This window comes from Martes martes (genome assembly GCF_963455335.1).
Source record: "Martes martes genome assembly, chromosome: 16".
Classification (NCBI taxonomy): domain Eukaryota; kingdom Metazoa; phylum Chordata; class Mammalia; order Carnivora; family Mustelidae; genus Martes; species Martes martes.
The window spans coordinates 45,610,362-45,629,793 of record NC_137904.1 but is presented as its reverse complement, the minus strand read 5'-3'; the positions used below and the strand labels follow the sequence as shown (position 1 = coordinate 45,629,793).

The 19,432-nt window shown below is 49.1% G+C and overlaps 1 protein-coding gene across 1 annotated transcript; it reads right to left on the bottom strand.

The window, feature by feature from the left end:
- Nucleotides 1-13,713: 13,713 nt before the first annotated feature.
- On the bottom strand, nucleotides 13,714-19,374 carry TUBG1 (tubulin gamma 1). Its single transcript, XM_080827092.1, has 11 exons — nucleotides 19,258-19,374; nucleotides 18,826-18,938; nucleotides 18,475-18,642; nucleotides 17,416-17,484; nucleotides 17,063-17,142; nucleotides 16,494-16,620; nucleotides 16,171-16,257; nucleotides 15,902-16,051; nucleotides 15,403-15,555; nucleotides 15,151-15,312; nucleotides 13,714-14,969 (listed from the first exon to the last, which is right to left on the bottom strand). Exons 1-11 carry the CDS (start codon nucleotides 19,304-19,306, stop codon nucleotides 14,772-14,774), a joined length of 1,356 nt encoding a protein of 451 aa, XP_080683218.1. The 5' UTR covers nucleotides 19,307-19,374; the 3' UTR covers nucleotides 13,714-14,771.
- Between the last annotated feature and the right edge of the window lie 58 nt (nucleotides 19,375-19,432).

The following is a 19,432-nucleotide window of genomic DNA, read 5'->3' as shown; positions in this document are numbered from 1 at the left end:
CAACACATAACATTTTTGACCAATATATAGATGACGCATACATGAATTCCAAGTACAATGGGGAACCGGTGTATTTTGCCTGCTTTTCTACTTCAAGAGAGAACAAAATGTAAGAACTGACTTTTATGTATAATGAACTTACTAGGCAGTTTGCATGTGGCAGTATCAGATTCCCATCATCTTGGCAAGAAAGGAAAAACACTAATAAATATTTTAATGGGAGAGAACACAGTTTATTCTCTGTAAAATAATAACCTCTAGCCGGTTCAAACGTTACAACATCAAAACACATTTTTTTTTGTAGTAAATACAGAAAATATAGTTAGGCAGAAGAAAAAAATAACCCAGAAGGTTATTTTGGTTATTATTGATATTGACTTTTTAGGAATTCATAATACTGTTCCTTTCAGTATTTGAGGACTTCAATAATATTAGCTGGTGCATGAGTTAATTATAAGCCACAATTAGCAGACTCTGTTCAACAGCATCTTGGGGTGACCATTGAGTTTCTGGCAATTAGAAATCAATGGGTTTTATTTCTGGCTTTGTTTGAAAGAAAACCTTATGAGGGATTCATTCTGTGTGTGTCTGGGTTTGGATATTCCCCTCCCAAATGACGTGTTTGTTTCATCAGCTGGTTAAGGAAATGTACGGCACAAGTACGCCTAATGTCTTTGCTGATCTTTGGAAGGGACTCGATTTGACAAAGTGTCAATGATCACCCTCCTAGGGTGATCATTAGAATTGGATAGTGCAGAAGTCTGATAAAGAGAATCTGGCTTCTACTAACTCTGAAAGAGGTGTTAGGGCCAACTGGTCAAATGCCAATGGTGAACTCCTTATCTACATTAGCCGAGGCCTGGGATTGCACACACGGCCCTGGAGCAGAATATCCAAATGGCTTCTGTGTCCTTTTGGAATGCACCACCATCTAAGAATAACAGACTCTTTGATTAAAAAGTCCAACTCCCTTATTTTTTCAAACCTCCGTGCCCCTAATCAGACACAGGTGCTCCCCTCCCAGCTTTCCTCTCCTACCTTGTCCAACCTCCATTATTGTCCTGATCATGCAGCAAATAAGGAGTCATTGACATTAACACATCAACAATAGAGTGAGACCACAGCCGGCTGGACCGTATCTCACTCATCTTTGTTGTCTTGAGCACTTAGCACAGTGCCTGGAACTTGCTAGCTTCTCAACAAATAAATATTTGTTGAGTGAATGAATGATGAAACCAAGGCCCAGGGACAGGAAGTGACCTGCCTAAGATAACAAGTCTAGTTAGTCATGTTCTGAGAGGCAGGTTCTGATAACACTTTAATCACATTGCATTACTTGAAAGCACATAGTGAGAGGCCAGAATTGGGCTGGGTCTTGGAATAAAACTCTGGTGACTGGTTATTCACAGAACTGGAAATTCATCTGATAGTCCACAGCATCAAGAGTTGACTCTGAGGTCCATCTCAAGAGGTATTTTTGGTACCTTAGAGTTTTGCTTTTCTTGGTAATACTCTCAGTTAGAATGATGGGTACATGTTTGTGGTGAGGAGGAAGCCACCTTGGTTGTCTTTCCCATGATTGGGAAAGGCTAGAGTGGGAGAAGTCCCTGGTCTGTGGAAGGGCGGGGAGACCTCTTCCCATCCCTGGGGTCCACAAACCCTTGTTTATATTCACAGTCAGTCTTTGTTAGAAATATGTAATCATTTTTGGCAGAGGTTGGGGAAGACTGGTGGCAACCCTGAGTGTGTGTGTGTGTGTGTGTGTGTGTGTGGTAAACACTTAGTTTTGCATCAAGATCAAGGGTGTTATTATTTTTTTAAAGATTTTATTTATTTACTTGACAGAGATTACAAGTGGGGGGGGGTGTGGAAAGCTGAGCAGAGCAGCTGAGCAGAGAGCCCAATGTGGGGCTTGATCCCAGGACCCTGGGATCATGACCTGAGCCGAAGACAGAGGCTTTAACCCACTGAGCCACCCAGGTGCCTAAGATCAAGGGAAGATCAAAGGTGTTTTGTTGTTATTTTTGAGGCATAGAGGTTTGGAGTATCAGATGAGATATCAGACGACATTACTTGTCCTTTGAGCAGGTTAGAGTGACCCAGAAAATGTAATCTGGCCAGTGGCTGGGTAGCAGTCACCCTTAAACTTGGCTGAGTCCAAACTGAAGGCATGCCTGGGGAGCTCTGCTACAGGGAGCCTTCGAGATGCTGACTCTGGTCCTTCTGAGTGATGGCTGGAGTGCGTATATGTGCCTGTGTGTACATGTGAGAGAGAGAGATGAAGGGAGAAGAAGGAAGTGTAGAGAAGGTGTAGCGCAGCAGACCCCATAGAGGTCCTTTTCATCCACTATTCCTAGCTGACAAGGTAGGCATAAGAGTCACCTGGCTTGCCTGGATGGCGCTAGGGAAAGGTGTGTAAGGTTTGGGCTAGACTCAGGTGGGAGTGTATTGGTGTGGACAAGGGAGAGACCTGTGTCAGCCTCAGACAGGAGCTGCTGCATTAGTTGGTCATTATGAGCCTGCTGCCTTGGCGAGGTGGACAGGTGAGGACAGCACCTGGCTGGAACTCACAGACAGCACCTGGCTGGACCTCACAGATCAGGTTGACCAAGTTGTGTTCCCACATCCTTTGCAGGCCTTTATGCCTATGAAAAACAAGTGGGAAGAATTAGGCTGCAGCTCTCCCATTCTAACTACTTCTCTTTAGAAATGTCATCATTTCTTGCCATCAAGAATTGTTAGCATTGGCTTGGGGTCTGAAGGATGGGCTTTATGAATCAAGAAGTCTGTGAAATTGTTTTCAAGTCCATATGTCTGCTCTTTTTCTGGGGAGGTTCATAGCAGATTCTCAGAGAGCTCCATGAATCAGCAAAGGTTAAGAACTATTCATGTAGGGGCACCTGGGTGTCTCAGTCATGAAGTGTCTGCCTTAGGCTTAGGTCATGATTGTAGGGTCCTGGGATTGAGCCCCACACTGGGCTCCTTGCTCAGCAGGAAGCTTGCTTCTCCCTCTCCCACTCCCCCTGTTTGTGTTCCCTCTCTTGCTGTGTGTGTCTCTCTCTGTCAAATAAATAAAATCTTTAAAAAAAAGAAGAAGAAGAAGAACCATTGGTATAGGGAACAGCAGAAGGAATGCATGTGTTTATAAGGTCCTTATTCACGTGGGAGGGATATAAATGAATGGAGTATGACCGTGCAGTAATTATCAGTTTGGTGGCTCAGGTCCTATGAATTAATAGCTGTTGTATCACCTGACAATAGTAGTTATCTAGAGGCCTCTCCACACACATGGGCTAGAGGGCAGTGGTCAGAAACCTGCTGAATGAACAGGGGACCCCTGCAATGCCTACTGAGGAATGAATACTGTGAGTCCAAAGGAACACAGCTGGTTGGAATAGACCCGTCACTGTGGGGAGATCCACAACTGGACACCAGAGCAGACAGAGTATTACTGTGCTTTTAGGACTGATTCAGTTTATAGAAGAAATCCAGGTCACAAGGATTTCCAGGGGCCACAGGAGGCTTCCGTTAAGGTTGTTCCTTGGCTCTGGGTGGGGGGACCCCCTTAACTGTATTGCCTATGGTTATGACCTAGAAGCAGAAGTAGTAGTCTGGCCTTCATGGGCCCCTAAACACTATTATGTCTGTCTCCACTCACCCTGTTCATGAACCTCAGAGAACCTGGTATTTTTTCATACCATCCCTTTCAGGCAGTGGTCTCTGTGACTCATTTCCATCCTTGGGGTCCAGGCTGATGGGATATTCAGAATAGTGCCTTTTCCAGAACCAGAATCTGGGTGGGCAAGGAAAGGTCTTGGGGAGCAGTTGCCTCTAGGTTCAGGAGTCCCAAGCAAGGACAGGTCACAAAGGGAGTGGGAGTCCTCAGAGAGAACTGTGAGGTAGGGAAAGGAAGATGGATTGTTTTCAAGCCTTGGGCAAGATTTGGGGGCGTTTGGCCCAGTGTTTTCCTCCTTGACCCAGCTATAGTTTCGCGGTCCCCTGAGGCTCTCTCTCAGTCCTCACCACCCCCTCCCGGCCATCTTTTTTTTTTTTTTAAGGGAATTTCACTTTTTTTTTTTTAAAAGATTTTATTTATTTTATTTATTTATTTGACAGACAGAGATCACAAGTAGGCAAAGAGGCAGGCAGAGAGAGGGAAGCAGGCTCCCTGCCGAGCAGAGAGCCTGAAGTGGGGCTCGATCCCAGGACCCTGGGATCATGATCTGAGCCAAAGGCAGAGGCTTTAACCCACTGAGCCACCCAGGCGCCTCCCCCCCACCCCCCGCCATCTTTTGATGGTGACTGTGCTCTTGGACCAAGACAAACTACCACAAGGTAGTTTTATTTTTTATTTATTTATTTTTAAAGATTTTTATTTATTTGACACAGAGAGAGAAATCACAAATAGGCAGAGAGTCAGGCAGAGAGAGAAGGGGGAACCAGACACCCTGCTGAGCAGAGAGCCCGATGTGGGGCTCCATGTGGGGCTCGATCCCAGGACCCTGAGACCATGACCTGAGCTGAAGGCAGAGGCTTTAACCCACTGAGCCACTCAGGCGCCCCCACAAGGTAGTTTTAAAGGAGCTCATCCAGGTGGCAACTTTGTTTTATCCCATGGATGACCTTCCAGCCATGTGGGTTCTGAGTGCTCCCTCTTCCTGGCTCACTTTGCAGGTCAGGACTTGAAACTGCCCCGCCTTCCGCTGATTCCACGTTCTGGTGCAGCTGTCTACAGATCAGTTCTTGATTCATGACGATTATTTGATATTGTAGGAAGGAAGATACTCGTTGTCACTAGTGTGTTTCCATTCAGGTGCTAATGACATATTGTATAATGTATCCATTCAGAATATTTCCAAAGGATCAAATATCAGAAAATCAGCAACATCAGGCCATTTAGTTTCTTGACACGTAGCTACTCTGTGTAAGAATCTTGGGATATCTTTTCTTATGTCGTGTATGAAAGGAATCGAAAAAATTCATTTCTAGGGGTGCCTGGGTGTCCAGTGGGTTAAGCCTCTGCCTTCAGCTCAGGTCATGATCTCAGGGTCCTGGGATCGAGCCCTGCATCAGGCTCTCTGCTCCGTGGGAGCCTGCTTCCCTTCCTCTCTCTGCCTGCGTCTCTACCTACTTGTGATCTCTGTCTGTCAAATAAATAAATAAAATCTTAAAAAAAAAAAAGAAAAATTCATTTCTAAACACCCCCACCTTTCCCCTTTTTTTGAAAACTGATTAGGATTAAAGTCACAATATTCTTGATGTATAGGCCAATGTAGTGAACAATAAATTTATCCTGGGGTACACTATGATCAGATTGTGTGGCAAGTCTTTTATTTATTTATTTTGTTTGTTTGTTTATTTTTATTTATTTTTTAAGATTTTGTTATTAAGTAATCTCTACACCCAACATGGGGCTCGAACTTATGGTCCCAAGATCAAGAGTCACGTGCTCTACAGACTGAGCCAGGAGGTGTCCCACATGTGGCAAGTCTTTTAATGTCTTCTTGTTAAAGGAGAGGCAAGGAAGAGAAGCTATGACCTTGATCTCATTCTCTCATTTGTTGAACAATTCCAATGTCTTAGGACCTGTGGTAGTTATCAGGGATATAGAGATGAAAAACACTGTCCCAGCCCACGAGAAATGCATCGCCCAGTGGGGAAGGCAGGGAAGTGGACCATTGATTGGAATATAGAGGGGTAATTGCTAAGAGAGCAGTGCAGGCATCCCTGAGGAAGGTCACTGCTTCTTTCAGTGGAAAAGCAGTAGCCCCTCATTGCTTTATTACTATTGTTTTCAACCATTGTTACATTTTTATCAGACTAAAAAAAACAAACAAACAAAAAGATTTTCCGTGTAGATAAGTGAATTTCCCAGAAAACCAGGCTTATCTCTGTAGGTTCCATAACTGAAAACATTTAAAAATCATTTTGGGGGTGGCTGGCTAGCTCGATTGGTAGGGCATGTGACTTTTGCTATTGGGGTTGTGAGTTCGAGCCCCACACTGGGTGCAGAGATTACTTAAAAATAAAATCTTGAAGAAAAAAACTTTAAAAATTATTTTGGTAGGAATATTTGTAAAATGTATTCTTTACCCCCGTCTTTCCTTAAGTGGAATATACTGAATGAAATTCAGCCTTTTCTTGTTGACTCAGGAATAGATGTGAACACCAGCCTTGGCATCTGGCTAAGCTGCCCACAGACGCCTTTGGAGGTATGTTCACCCTTAAGTCAGATGGTCCCTTCCTTACGCCTTTTTGTCATTTTTCTTTTTTTCTCCTTATCAAGGTGATAGCCCAGGTCCTAACTGCTTTTAATGTAAAGTCCCTGGTACACTTAGGGGTGTCTGGGTGGCTCAGTTGGTTTAGCATGTGCCCTTGGCTCAGACCATGATCTTGGGGTCCTGGATTGAGCCCCATATTGAGCCCTGCACCAGGCTCCCTGCTCAACAGGGAGTCTGCTTTTCCCTCTCCTTCTGTACCTCCTCTTGCTTGAGCTCTCTTGCCAATAAATATATAAATAAAATCTTTAAAAAAAAAACTCTAAAAAAAGTCCCTAGTACCCCTCTCCTTTCTCCTTGCAAATTTGTGTTAGTCTAGGAATTCATACATCTAAGTAGGTGAGAATTTTGTTTAAAATAAAAGTGGGTAGAGGTTCCTGGGTGGTTCAGTTGGTTAAACAGACTGCCTTTGGCTCAGGTTGTGATCTCGGGGTCCTGGGATCAAGCGCCCAGTTGAGCCCCAAGTTGAGCCCCTGCATTGGGCTCCCTGCTCGTCAAGGAGTCTGCTTGTCCCTCTCCCTCAGCCCCTCCCACCCCTTGTGCTCTCACTCACTCTCTCAAGTAAATTAACGAAAATCTTAAAAAAAAAAAAAAAAAGAATGAGTAGACTATGAGTCAAGACTTGACAGGCTCACCTATGGGTAAAGTACCTAATCTTTTTTTTTTTTTTAAAGATTTTATTTATTTATTTGACAGAGAGAGAGATCACAAGTAGGCAGAGGCAGGCAGGGGGCGGGAGGAAGCAGGCTCCCTGCCGAGCAGAGAGCCCGATGCGGGGCTCGATCCCAGGACCCTGAGATCATGACCTGAGCCAAAGGCAGAGGCTTAACCCACTGAGCCACCCAGGCACCCCTAAAGTACCTAATCTTGAGCATGTGAACTTGGCTATCCAGAGTGCCCTCTTCATTGTTTTCTTTCTACTTGATATTTACATTCTTTCGAGGAATGTTTCTGAATTCCCTCCCTCTATCAGACTCTAGAGATACGGCGATGAACAGGTCAGACCTTGCCCTCAAGGAGAAAAAAACAAAACCAAAACATAAAATAATAAAGCGTGGTGACATTTATGGCAAAGAACGTAGAGGGTGCTGGTGGAATGTCTAGGGAGAAACCAGAAATCTTCACTGGACGTGACCTTCAGGCGACCTGGAGAATGAGCAAGGAGCCAGCCAGATGAAGAAAGTGGAGTGAGGAGGAGACACCCCAGAGGAGGAGACATGTGGAGAAGGCTGGGAAGCCAGAGCGTGAGTAGTTGAAGGACTTGGGGGAAGCCAGACGTGGAAGGAGTGGAGGGAGCCAGGGAGAGGTGTGGCACAGAGTTGGACAGGGACCAGTTCTTCCAGAGGGAGTATCTTCCAGGTGGGGGAACACACGTCCTGTCAGGTGTCTGAGGAACCACCCTAGGCTCAAGATCAGTTGAAACATTGGAGCCCCCAAATTCCCAGGGATCTTAAGTTTTATTTGCTTAAGTGCTTTGAGAAAACAAAGAAATGTATTCATTAAAAAATTTTGGGGGGTGCCTGGGTAGCTCAGTCGTTAAGCTTCTGCCTTGGGCTCAGGTCGTGATCCCAGTGTCCTGGAATCAAGCCCCGCATCGGGCTCCCTGCTCAGCAGGAAGCCTGCTTCTCCCTCTCCCACTCCCCTGCTTGTGTTCCCTCTCTCACTGTGTCTCTCTGTCAAATAAATAAAGTATTTTAAAAAATAAATTTATTTTTAAGATTTTATTTATTTATTTGAGAGAGACAGAGAGAGCAAGTGAGAGCATGAGTGCAGGGAGAGGACAGAGAGAGAGAGAGAGAGAAGCAGGCTCCCCGCTGAGCAGGGAGCCCGATCCCAGGGGCTGTGGATCCCAGGACCCTAGTATCATGATCTGATGCAAAGGCAGCCGCTTCACTAACTGAGCCACCCAGGTGCCCCTTAACAAAATTTTTTTGAGGGTACATATTTTAAAATCTAGTATTTATTGGAACTAAATTCATGCCAGAATGCCTGAACATTCTATAGAACACATGGGGTTGTATTTGCGAGTATTAGAAAAGGAAATTACATGACAAAAATACAATTACAAGACTAACAAAATAACGTAAAATTATGCGTGGGGTGGACTGGAGACAGAAAGGGAATTGTTGTGGTTGAGTGTGGCAGGAGGCCCCGGGTGTGCCTGGTCAGGAATGATCTGTGAGGGTTTTGAGGGAGGGAAGAAAGTGGGGCAGTCTGCTGGGCAGAGCTGGTCTGGGGCAGCTCAGAGCAGGGCAGGGCAGGCCGTGGCGCCGGAGAACAAAATGATGAGAAGCATGGGTGTGGGCAGCAGTATCTAAGAATTCACCTTTAGGAAGGAGCAACAGAACATAGGCTAGAGTTCTGATATCAGATTCTGCCAAATACCGGTTTGCAGGAAGAGTTAAGGGAACAGGAGGGCCTAGAAAGCAGGGGTGCTGTGTTATTTTAGGTGAAAAGTCCAGAAAGAGCAGGCTGGTGGCTATAGCTTCCCAACTAGTCTTCAAGGATTCCCCTTTGCTCCGAGAATAAAGTCCAAGCTCCACATGGCATGAAAGACCCTGCATGGCCTGTCTGGTCTTGGAATATCAACCGGACCTTGTCTCCTGCTGCGCCCCCAAATGCACCTCTGGGCCTTTGCAGTTTCTGGAACCCCCTGTCCTGTTTCTAGGCCTCCCAGCCCCCTCAGGTCCTTTTTTCCCTTTGCCCACCATGTTTTTCCCTCTGGATGTCAACACGTTAACCTCTCCTCCTGCACACAAGGCCCCGTTGGCTTCTCTCTGGGAAACCTTCCATCATACCTGGGTTGGGCCATAACTCCTTTTCTCTGCCTTTGGCCTTTCCTCAGCCCCAGGTGGGCTCTGGTGGCCTCATTTGCCTGGTGTGAGCTTCCCCTTCCCAGCTGACAGGAAGGGGGTGGCTGAGCCCCAGAGGAGAAGTAAACTCCATCTCTCGCTTCCCTGCCAGCAGAGCCCCCTGCGAGGGGGCACATGAGAGCCCCCCCCAGCCCCCACCACCTTCCTGTACGTCTCCGCTTGGAAAGCTTCCCTCAGAATTCAAGACCCTGTCAACGGATCGTTCCCCTGTGTGACTCCCACACAGCCCTCGCACAGCCTTTCATTCTTGCTAACACTCAGTAAATATTTACCGAGCACACACTGCGGCCATCCTGCTGGTGTGCGCCTACCACCTTAACTGTCACTTTGCCGCGTGGGTGTCTCAGGGTGAGAATTTCTTGACATTCGGGACTTTAGCTTATGCACCTAGGAATTCCCAGTTCCTGCAAAGGGTTCAGGCACACAGTAGGCCTTAATATATTTGCTTTAAAAATGAATTCCTGGGGGTGCCTGGATGGCTCTGCCAGTTGAGTGTGTCCGACTGTTGATCGCAGCTCAGGTCTTGATCTCAGGGTCGTGAGTTCAAGCCCCGCATTGGGCTTCACGCTGGGCGTGGAGCCTTGTTAAAAAAGAAATATAAGGGACGCCTGGGTGGCTCAGTTGGTTGAGCGGCTGCCTTCGGCTCGGGTCATGATCCCAGGGTCCTGGGATCGAGTCCCACATCGGGCTCCTTGCTCAGCGGGGAGCCTGCTTCTCCCTCTGCCTCTGCCTGCCTCTCTGTCTGCCTGTGCTCACTCTCTCTGACAAATAAATAAATCTTTAAAAAAAAAAAAGAAATATAAATACAAATAAAAAAGGAATATGCTTTATTATAAACGAAATTGGCTTCCAAGAAATTCCTAAATCCTAAGGCTGGAAGACACATTGAAGGTTGCCTCATCTGTGTCCTAGGACTCGACCATTACGGGCTAGTCATCACACAGAACTTGCTTGACCGAGTTCAGTGAAGGGGGGACTCGCAGTCCCTGTGGTCCCTCCTGCCACCTGAAGATAGCAGCGAGCGTGTGGATGTTCTTCCTCCCGCAGAGGTGCAACCTGCCCCTTCCTAGTTCCCTCCACCGGCTCCGTTCTGCTCCCTGGAGGGTCACGGCAGAGGCCCTTCCCTCCTGCAGCCCACACTCCACCATAATGTGACAGTTACTGCATTTCTTCTTAAGTTTCCTCTTTTTTTTTTAATTTAAGATTTTACTTATTTATTTGTCAGAGAGATAGAGAGCACAAGCAGGGGGAGCAGCAGGCAGAGGAAGAAGCAGGCTTCCCACTGCATAGGGAGCCTGACTCAGGAATGGATCCCAGGACCCTGGGATCACGACCTGAGCCAAAGGCAGATGCTTAACTGACTGAGCCACCCAGGTGCCCCTAAGTTTTCTCTTTCCAGCGGATGTAAGACCATTGCCCGGCCTGTGTGACCCCGAGCTTCAGTGTTCTTGTTTGTAAACATTCAGATAAGACAGTGCCTATCTATGTAGTTACTGTCAAAATTAAATGAGCTCATATATGTAAAATGCTTAGAACAGTAGTTGGTATATATTAAATGCTCAGTAATGATTTCAATATTATTTCATGTACTATTTTACTTATAGCACTTAAAATTTTGCAACATATATTTTGAGACATTTAATTAAGAAAACAGAATAATGGGGGCTCCTTGGTAGAGCATAAGACTCTTGATCTCAGGGTCATGAGTTCATGCCCCATGTTGGGTGGGCAGCTTACGTAGTTTAAAAACAAAAGCAGATTAATATATGATCACGTGCAAAAGTTATATTAATATATTATACCTATTTCATTTAAATTAATTGTAGTATATATTATATTCCCTACCCCCAATAAAATTGGAAAACCCCTTAGGTGGGGTTCATTATGAAGCTTGATGGGCAACTTGGTCTCTTTTTTTTTTTTTTTTAAGATTTTATTTATTTGGCAGAGAGAGACACAGCAAGAGAGGGAACACAGGCAGGGGGAGTGGGAGAGGAAGAAGCAGGCTTCCCGATGAGCAGGGAGCCCGATGCGGGGCTTGAATCCAGGACCCTGGGATCATGACCTGAGCCGAAGGCAGATGCTTAACTGACTGAGCCACCCAGGTGCCCCTTGGTCTCAATTTTTAATGAATGTTTGCTTAATTAATGAGCAAAATGAACAACTGTCTATCAGACCTTAATTAAGCCCTGATCATTCATATATACTGCTTCAAGATTTTCTCATCATTCTCGGGGGGTGTTTCTTCATTTACGGTAACCAACTATCCCGGTTTTCAGAGCTTTCAGTCACCCTATTCATGATTCATAATGGATTTGAGGGCTGGAGGGATGAACTTCCTACCTCTGGAGTCCATGGCCAAGGTCACTACTATCGCAACGCCAGAGATACAAGGAGGGCATTTCCTGCTGGGTCTCACAGGGGTGAGATTGACTGAGCCTGCAGCTTTGCAAGAAACTCGATTTTACCAATTCACACGGCAGCGATCAGGCCCTAGGACATTTCATTAAAACTTATAAATGATGGATTAGAAAATCAGACTGTCAATTTAAAATGTTCCCATTACTTTCTTAGAGCAACCCCCTGTCTGCTTAAGATACCTAAGAGGGATGGAAGGTGAGCAGGTGGTAGAGGTGGGCCTTCCTGGAAGATGTCCTGATGTTGGATTTGACTCTCCGCTGCAGAGAGCCCCTTTCTAGGGAGGTGGAGCATATGGGTGACCAGTGGAGACCACGGATGAGTCTAAGTGGACTGACTCACCACCCCTGCCTGGCATCTGCACTGACTGTGAGCTCCCGACCCACCCTTGGGGTGGTCCCCTCTTCTCCTTGTGCCGGTATGCTTGCCAAAGTGACATTCGTGAGTTCCAGATCACTTACACCACTCTCTATTACAAAGCGCTTCCTGATACCAGAGCTCTGTCCCTGGGCCACATCCCACAGGGGTCCTGGGAATATGACCCTGAAGTGGCTGATTTTCTTATTTGTTTAGTCAGAGAGGTTCCTGTTCTGGGCATGAGCTGTGTTTCTCTGCAGTCGCCCTCACCTCTCATCGGGACAGTTACTTTAGTGGCCTGCAGTCTCTGCAACCATGGATTTTTCACCACCAGCACCACCTGCTGCCCTGATTCCCAGAGGACCTCCTCCCTGTCCACCTGGCCTCCTCGCTGCCCTCTAATTGACACGCTTAGGGGTTTGCCGCTGGCCAAGAACTGGGAGGGGCCCGGCCGGTCTGGGGTGATGGGTGATCTGGAAATAGACTTGGGGGAGGGGCCTGGCCTTGAAGCTGGTACTGAGGTGTGTGTCTGTGTTTCTAGCGGCTGGCCCTCAGCAGTGGGGAAAAGAGAGGCGTCTTTGCAGACCCAGTCCTCCTTTCCAGAGAGGCCCATCTGCCCAGGGCACTCCCCGCTTGGATTGGTGGCTGGAGTCCTAGTCACACACGACTTTTCCTCTGGACTGCCTGGTGCTTCCTCCCCCTAGGGCTCCTCACCCTACATCTGGCTCTGGCAAAGGCGGCCCTGGGCTTGTGGCCACATCTGCCAGTGCTCATGACCCCCACTCAGCACCAGTTGCTCACGCGGCTACCCCAGGTGATGAAAGGCTGGTCATCAGGGGCAGAGGCAGTCAAGGGAGAGGAGCCAGGCAAGGTGCCCAGTGGTGCAGGGGCCAGAGGTGGAGCCCTGAAGGCACCAGGTGCACGCTGGTTTCCCCTGAAGTCATCCTCTGTACTGAGACGACAGGCTGCTGCTTGACACCAACCAGGCTGGCTCTCCTGAGTCAGCTTCCTGCGGGCCCTGGCAACTGAAGGTGACAAGTTCATGCTTGACTGTGGTGGTGACAGGCTAATGGCCTCCCTGCCACCCCTCAGGAAGCCCGGGGCCCAGCCTCTGACTGCCCATTCTCTGCCTGTCAGTCCCTTTGGTCTGGCCTCAATGTTTTTCACTGCTAATATTCAAGGCTTTATTAAAGATAAGTAGGTCCATGGAAGGAAAAAGATGTCCTTAGGTCAACAATGAAGCAGGAGAAAAAAAATCGTAGTTTGCCCAAAGTTCCTGGGTACTCTTCAGCCTCCGTAGGGACTCACAGACACCTTCTGGAGCTGGTGCTTCACCTGTGTGCTAAGCTCCGCCAGCCCCAATTATGATCCATTGGGCTGACCCTCTGGCTTTGGCACCAGACATCCTGGTGGTGACACTAATGAGAAGGCAGGCACAGGTCCCCAGCTACCCTGACCTGGGTGATGGGGACGCTTTGCAGGCTTACCTGAAGCCAGTTGAGGCTGACCCTCCCTCCAACCCAGGGACTGCACCTGTCCTATCTGCACAGCTGTTCAAGGTCCTCACACACTCTGACAACCACGGACTCATCCAATGGCTCCAGAAGACCTCAGGAATGGGATGATTCTACACTAACCCACAAGATACCCCAAAAAGCAGGACATGCAATGGTTAGGAATACTGATACCAGTCAGTCCAATCAGGATTTGACTCCCACTCTGTAATTTACTAGGTCTGAGACCTGGTAAATTAGGCACGATTAGTCTTAAGTTTCTTGTTTATAAAATCTATTTATTTATAAAATCACTTCATAGAACTGAACAAAATAATGTGAGTACCCTAGCATGATGTCCACATACGTGGTTGCTCTTACCCCCAAACCTCACCTTTGGGGTGCATAAGTGCCTAAGAGGGGCCCTGACAATCCACCATGACCTAGGGACAACCTACTTTGCTCTTGTGATTCTGAGAATTTAGGTCACTACATATTTACTACTTCCTTGCGATCTTCCACCAGAAGTGGAGGCCACTGGCCCTTTAACTGGAGACCCCCTGTTCACAGAATCACGGACCCTCAGCTATGGGCCCACTTTGGCCCGGCATGTAGTCCAGGCTTTGGCTTTGGTCTCCTGAGCTGCTTGTCCTGGACTCCAGCTGCCTGACCAGTGGCTTTCTTGGACTGGCTCTCTGGCACACTCTGCTTACAAGATGAAAGGCACTTGGACCAACTCTCTTGCTTGCTCAGGGCCTGGCGGTAGGGATGGTGGCTGCAGGCCTGCTGCTGGGAGGACTAACAGGACACTCTGATGTGGGAACATGAAACTGGTGGAAAGGTCACCTGATCCACGGAGGGCTTGGCGGGGGTGGGGATCCTGGGGCCCAGAATGTCATGAGAGAGTAAGGCAGTATCTGTTGGCCTTTTTACCCTGGAAAGAAATGTCTCACATGAGTGGACCCCACCCATGTTCTCCAAAATGAGGAAGGGGAAGGAAAAGCTAGGGGAGGCATTTGCTCAGCGTTGAAGAGGTTGGAAGTTGGGGAAGACCCTTTCACTGTGATGGAGAGAGAACAGGCATCCCCCTTCCGCACATCTACAAGCCTTTAAGAGACCACTGACTTGATTTATGATGTCCAGTGCTTTATTTAACATAAATAGTCTCATAAGAGGAGACATAAACATGTCCCCAGGCCAGTACAGAGTACGTGTGTGTGTGTTTGTGTGTGTCTGTGTGTGTTTATGAGGAAAAGATATGTGAGGTCCCTGATCGGTTCTCTGAGGGGGTGGTCGGTCAGGCAGGGCCTGGGCCAATCAGTAAGGCAGATGAGGTCCCCATCCTGGGGTCCTCACTGCTCCTGGGCGCCCCAGGAGATGTAGTCTGGCCTCGTGGCTGCGTGGTACTCGTCGATGAGCTGCTGCACCACCTCCCTGGACGTGTCCAGCTCGTCGAAGTTCTCCTTGAAGATGTCCTCCTTGCGGAACTGCTCCAGGAAGGCCTCCCGTTTCCGCAGCTTGTCATACTGGCGACAGGTCCGCTCGAAGAGCTTGGTGTGTACAGAGAGCAGGGGTCACTTAGAGCAGCAGTATGGCCCAGAAAGCCAGGGAAGCAAGGCTGGGCAATCCATACGTTAAGAGAGCCAGAAGCAGGGGCAGCAGGGATGTGGAGAGGTGAGGCCCAACCAGGGAAGCAAATATGGGAAGACACGTGTAAACAGTGAGCCTCACCGAGGAGATGCTGGTGTGGTTGGCCATCATGAGCCCACTGACCCGGTGGGCTGAAGGCAGGTAGGGAGACTTCCTTGACAGGGCCACCTGGATGCTGGCAGGGCCCCAGGGGATGAAGTTGGCCAGCTTCCGTTCCCGGATCCTCTGCAGACTCTTGTGGACCTGGGGGGAGGGGTGCATACAGCAGTGGTGGTGGTAGCCTCTCCTCTACCCCTGAGGGGCCTGGGGGTGGCACGAAGGGGCCTCACCTACCTGGGTGGGGTCCACCTCCCCCTGGATGATGTTGAGGATGGCGATGTAGCAGTGGTTGGTCTGGCGATCCCGGCCCGTGGATACCATCACGTTCTTGGGCTGCAGCAGCCGCCTCATGACATCCAGGACTGTGGTCTTCCTCACGCTGGCCACCTGAAGGGACAGTGGGCCACAGGGCCCGGGTCCCACTCAGGCCACCGTCCAATGCCTCAGCCCTGTCCGACTCGGGCTAGTGTGGTCTCTTGGGGAAGGGTCTCGAGATCCAGGTCTACACTGAGGCTCTGCTGTGGGCCTGAGTCCTCCTCAGCTGACCAAGGTCATGGCCCGGGCCCTGCAGGGAGGGAGCCAGAGGCACAGGGGAGAGGAGAGTGGGTCAGTGTGGAGTTGGACGGTCTATGCCGATCCTGGAGCACAGAGCCTCTGGGGGCCGCAAGGGGCAGCTCCTGGGGCAGCAGGGGGCCACAAAGGCAAGGGCAGGGCCTGCCGCGACTGCTCCTACCGACTGGTCCGTGGTGAGCGGGGTGTAGCCTGTCATGAGGAAGTGGAGTCGAGGAGTGGGAATGAGCGAGGCGATGAGGCCGATGAGGTCGTTGTTCATGTAGCCGGGGTAGCGCAGGGTGGTGGTGCTGGCTGACATGATGGTGGACACCTGGGGATAGGAGTGCATGCCGTGAGCCTTGGCCCCTGAGAGGGGTGAGGGCTCCCTTCCTGAGGCAGACCAGAGCAAGGAGGGGTTCCAGCCCAGAGAGTCCGGGAGTGGGGGCTCACCAGCTGGTTGATCTGGGAGAAGGACGGGTTCTGGATGTGCAGACGGTCTGTGGCGATTCGGTTCAGGGCTGTGTTGTCCAGCACTACCTGGGGGGGACAGAAGAGAATGACAAATTTATGGAGACAGAAAGAACAGGAGTTCTGCCTGCGTCTAGGCTCTGAAACTTAATTTCTTTGGTGCTTCATGGCCAAAAAGACCCATCCAAAAGGCACTGGCACAGGACTGAGGAACAAAAGGGCTCAAAATGGACTTTTTAAGTGCAGGAAGATGATGAAAGCAGACAGAGGTGCTGGAGTGGAGAATGGCAGAATCCAGGTCGCACCACACAGTCTGCATTCTGGGTCAGCCTCTTGAGCGTAAGCAGTGAGTTGTAGGGCTGGACCACCACATCGCTCATCTCATCCTGGTTGGGAAATACTGAGTACGTCTGCACCAGCTTCTTGGGGTACCTAATGGGGTTGAGAGAAGAGGGTCAGGGTAAGAGACTGGAGACTTGGTAAACATGGGGCTCATGATAGTCAGAAAGTGGCTGAACCTAGATGGGGAAACTGGGGTGGGACACAGGATCAACAGAGAAAGGAGACTTGACTTTTGGAAGTCTGCAAGCCCAAAGGAGGAATGGCAGAGACACATCTTCAGACCTAGGGTTCTAACTCTAAACCAGCCATGCTCCCTGAACCTTCATCTCTTCATCTAGGGCCTAGATTCTAAGCTGCGGATCCAGCTCCCCAGAGTGTGATCAGGTTCTTGGTTATTGTACCTTCCCTTTCCTAACCACAGGACTGAACAGAAGGGCTCTTTCTCTGTTCCAGCAAATAGGAAGGCGTATCTGAAATGCCTCCCAGCTTCTTGGGAAACCAAGTTTTCCAGCCTCATGAAACACAGACTTACCTGTCATTCAGCCGTTCTAAGAGGTAGGAGCCCAGGCCAGAGCCTGTACCCCCAGCTATGGAGTGACACAGCACGAAGCCCTGCATGGGGAAGGGGCAGTCAGTGTCTAGGTATTGCATTGCAAACTGGACCCATCCTACGACTTCTAGGACTCCTATTTTCCTGAGGCCTCTCCTCCACTTCCCTCCCCCACACCTACAGCTTAGGAGACCCTGCCTTGTGTCCAACAAAGCCCACTGGCTTGTTCAGTGGAAAGGGCACGTGGGGAGGTCTTATACCTAACAGGTGGCTTCTAAAGGGTGTCGTCAAGTCCTTCCTATGGCAACTCCCACCAGCATTCCTAAGACACTCACCTCTAGACTGTCACTGCCATCTGCCTCCCGATCTATGATGTCGAAAATGTCCTCGTGGATCTTCTCTCCCTGTACAGACATGGGGAGTGTCAGAGTGGGACAGGACCATGGACAAGGACTCTGACCTCAGAATAGCCACCCTGGATTCTCTTTATAGAACCATAAAAATCCTTTTGTGGAGCACAGGAGCCCTGCTTTTCATTTGTATTGAGAGGCAGTAAAGCACAGTGGGTATGAGCAGAGGGTACATCCGGGTCATGTATTAGTTCTAGTTTTATTTAACCAAGTGACTCTGGGCAGATTACTCAGTTTCCTCATCTGTATAATGAAGGGAATAATACAACTCTTCAATGCCTTATTTAAAACTCTTGGGGCCAGGTATGTTTTGGGATTCAAATATTTCCCATTCAAGTAAGGTACTATGGTACATATGATGTATGTTAAGTAAAACGCCAGTGGGTGTCTAATGTGTGTTAATCAAATATATTAATATATTAATATTAAATATATTAATATTTCTGCAATGACACATATGAGTAATGACAAGTTGGATAGAAGCTAAAATAGCTTATCTCCACTGAGATTTTTTTTTTAAAGATTTTATTTTTAAATAATCTCTACACCCAACGTGGGTCTCGAACTCACAACCCCCAAGATCAAGAATCACATGCTCTACTGAATGAGCCAGCCAAGCACCCAAGATTTGGTTTTGCTACTAAATAAGTTATAAATCATCTTTTGGTTTCACAGCTTTCTGGAATCTGAAAAAGCAGTTAAGAGGCCATGAACCTATAATATCTACCTCTACAGTTGTGGGGAGGTTTAAGCAAGTTATATGTAAAGCATTTAGTATAGCCTGGCACATAGCACTGGCAAGTGCAGTCTTAACCATATTATGTAGTAGACTTAAAAAAAAAAAAAGAACTTTCCTCAGCCATCTCTCTCTCTCTCTCCACTACGCATACATCCTTGATCTGGTTTCTTCTCTCTCTGGCAAGTCATACGACCTGTCCTCACACAGGAAGGAGTTGTGGGTCCTGCCAGAGAATAGCAAATGACCTGCGAGAATCCACTGGCCCAGTTGTTGCCAGCTCCTCCTCCATGTTCCGACAGGTAGATGTTCTCTGGGTTGTAGAGCTTTGCATAGGGGGAGTTGAGGATGGAGTGGATCACCCGGGGCTCCAGGTCCAGCAGCACCGCCCTGGGGATGTAGTGCTCATCGTCTGCCTGCCAAGGGGCATCCAGCAAGGGGGCACAATCAGCTAAGGCCCAGCCCTCCATCCTCCCAGCTCTGGCTCCTGCCTGCCCTCCCTCCTCAAGCCTCCCGCCCTGGCTCCTCTGCCCAGCGGGTCTCCCGGTACCAGGCCCCTGCCCTTCCCTCAGACCCCCTGGCCAAGTCGCTGGGGGCACCTGGTAGAAAAAGACGTCCTTGCGGTCAGTGCCCTCGGTGGCGAACTCCTCCACGATGCCTTCGGGGCTGATACCATGCTCGGCGCACAGCTGTTTCCAGAACTCGAACCCGACTGGGGGAGGGGGGTGGACGGGGGAGAAAGAGGGTATTTGGGTCTGGGCAGATTCCAACTAGGAGCTGAGGGACTGAGCGTCTGCGTCTGGAGGTAGGAAGTCAAGCTTCGGGAGTCTCCCATGTAAGAGGAAAGGGCTGTATGCCAGCGACTGGGAGGGGAGGGCCCCTCGGGGTTGGGCAACTGGACACTGGGTCAGGCATGTCCCGCCTTCGGAAAACTACGATTCTAGGAAGGGCAGATGGAGTCCGGGATCACACAGCGAGATCCCACAGAATCTAAGGAACCTAAGTAGTGGAGGGCCCGGAGGTTCGCTCACTCTGATTGCCGCACTGGCCCAACTGTAGGGTGATGATTTCCCTCGGCATCGCTCCTCAGGCACCAGCGCTGCAGACGTTACCGCCAGCCAAGCCGCGGTTCGCAAGCCGCTAGTCGCGCGACGCAGGCGCCAAACAGCCTGCTCCTCCCACAAACTTTCTCTGCTCCAATGAGAA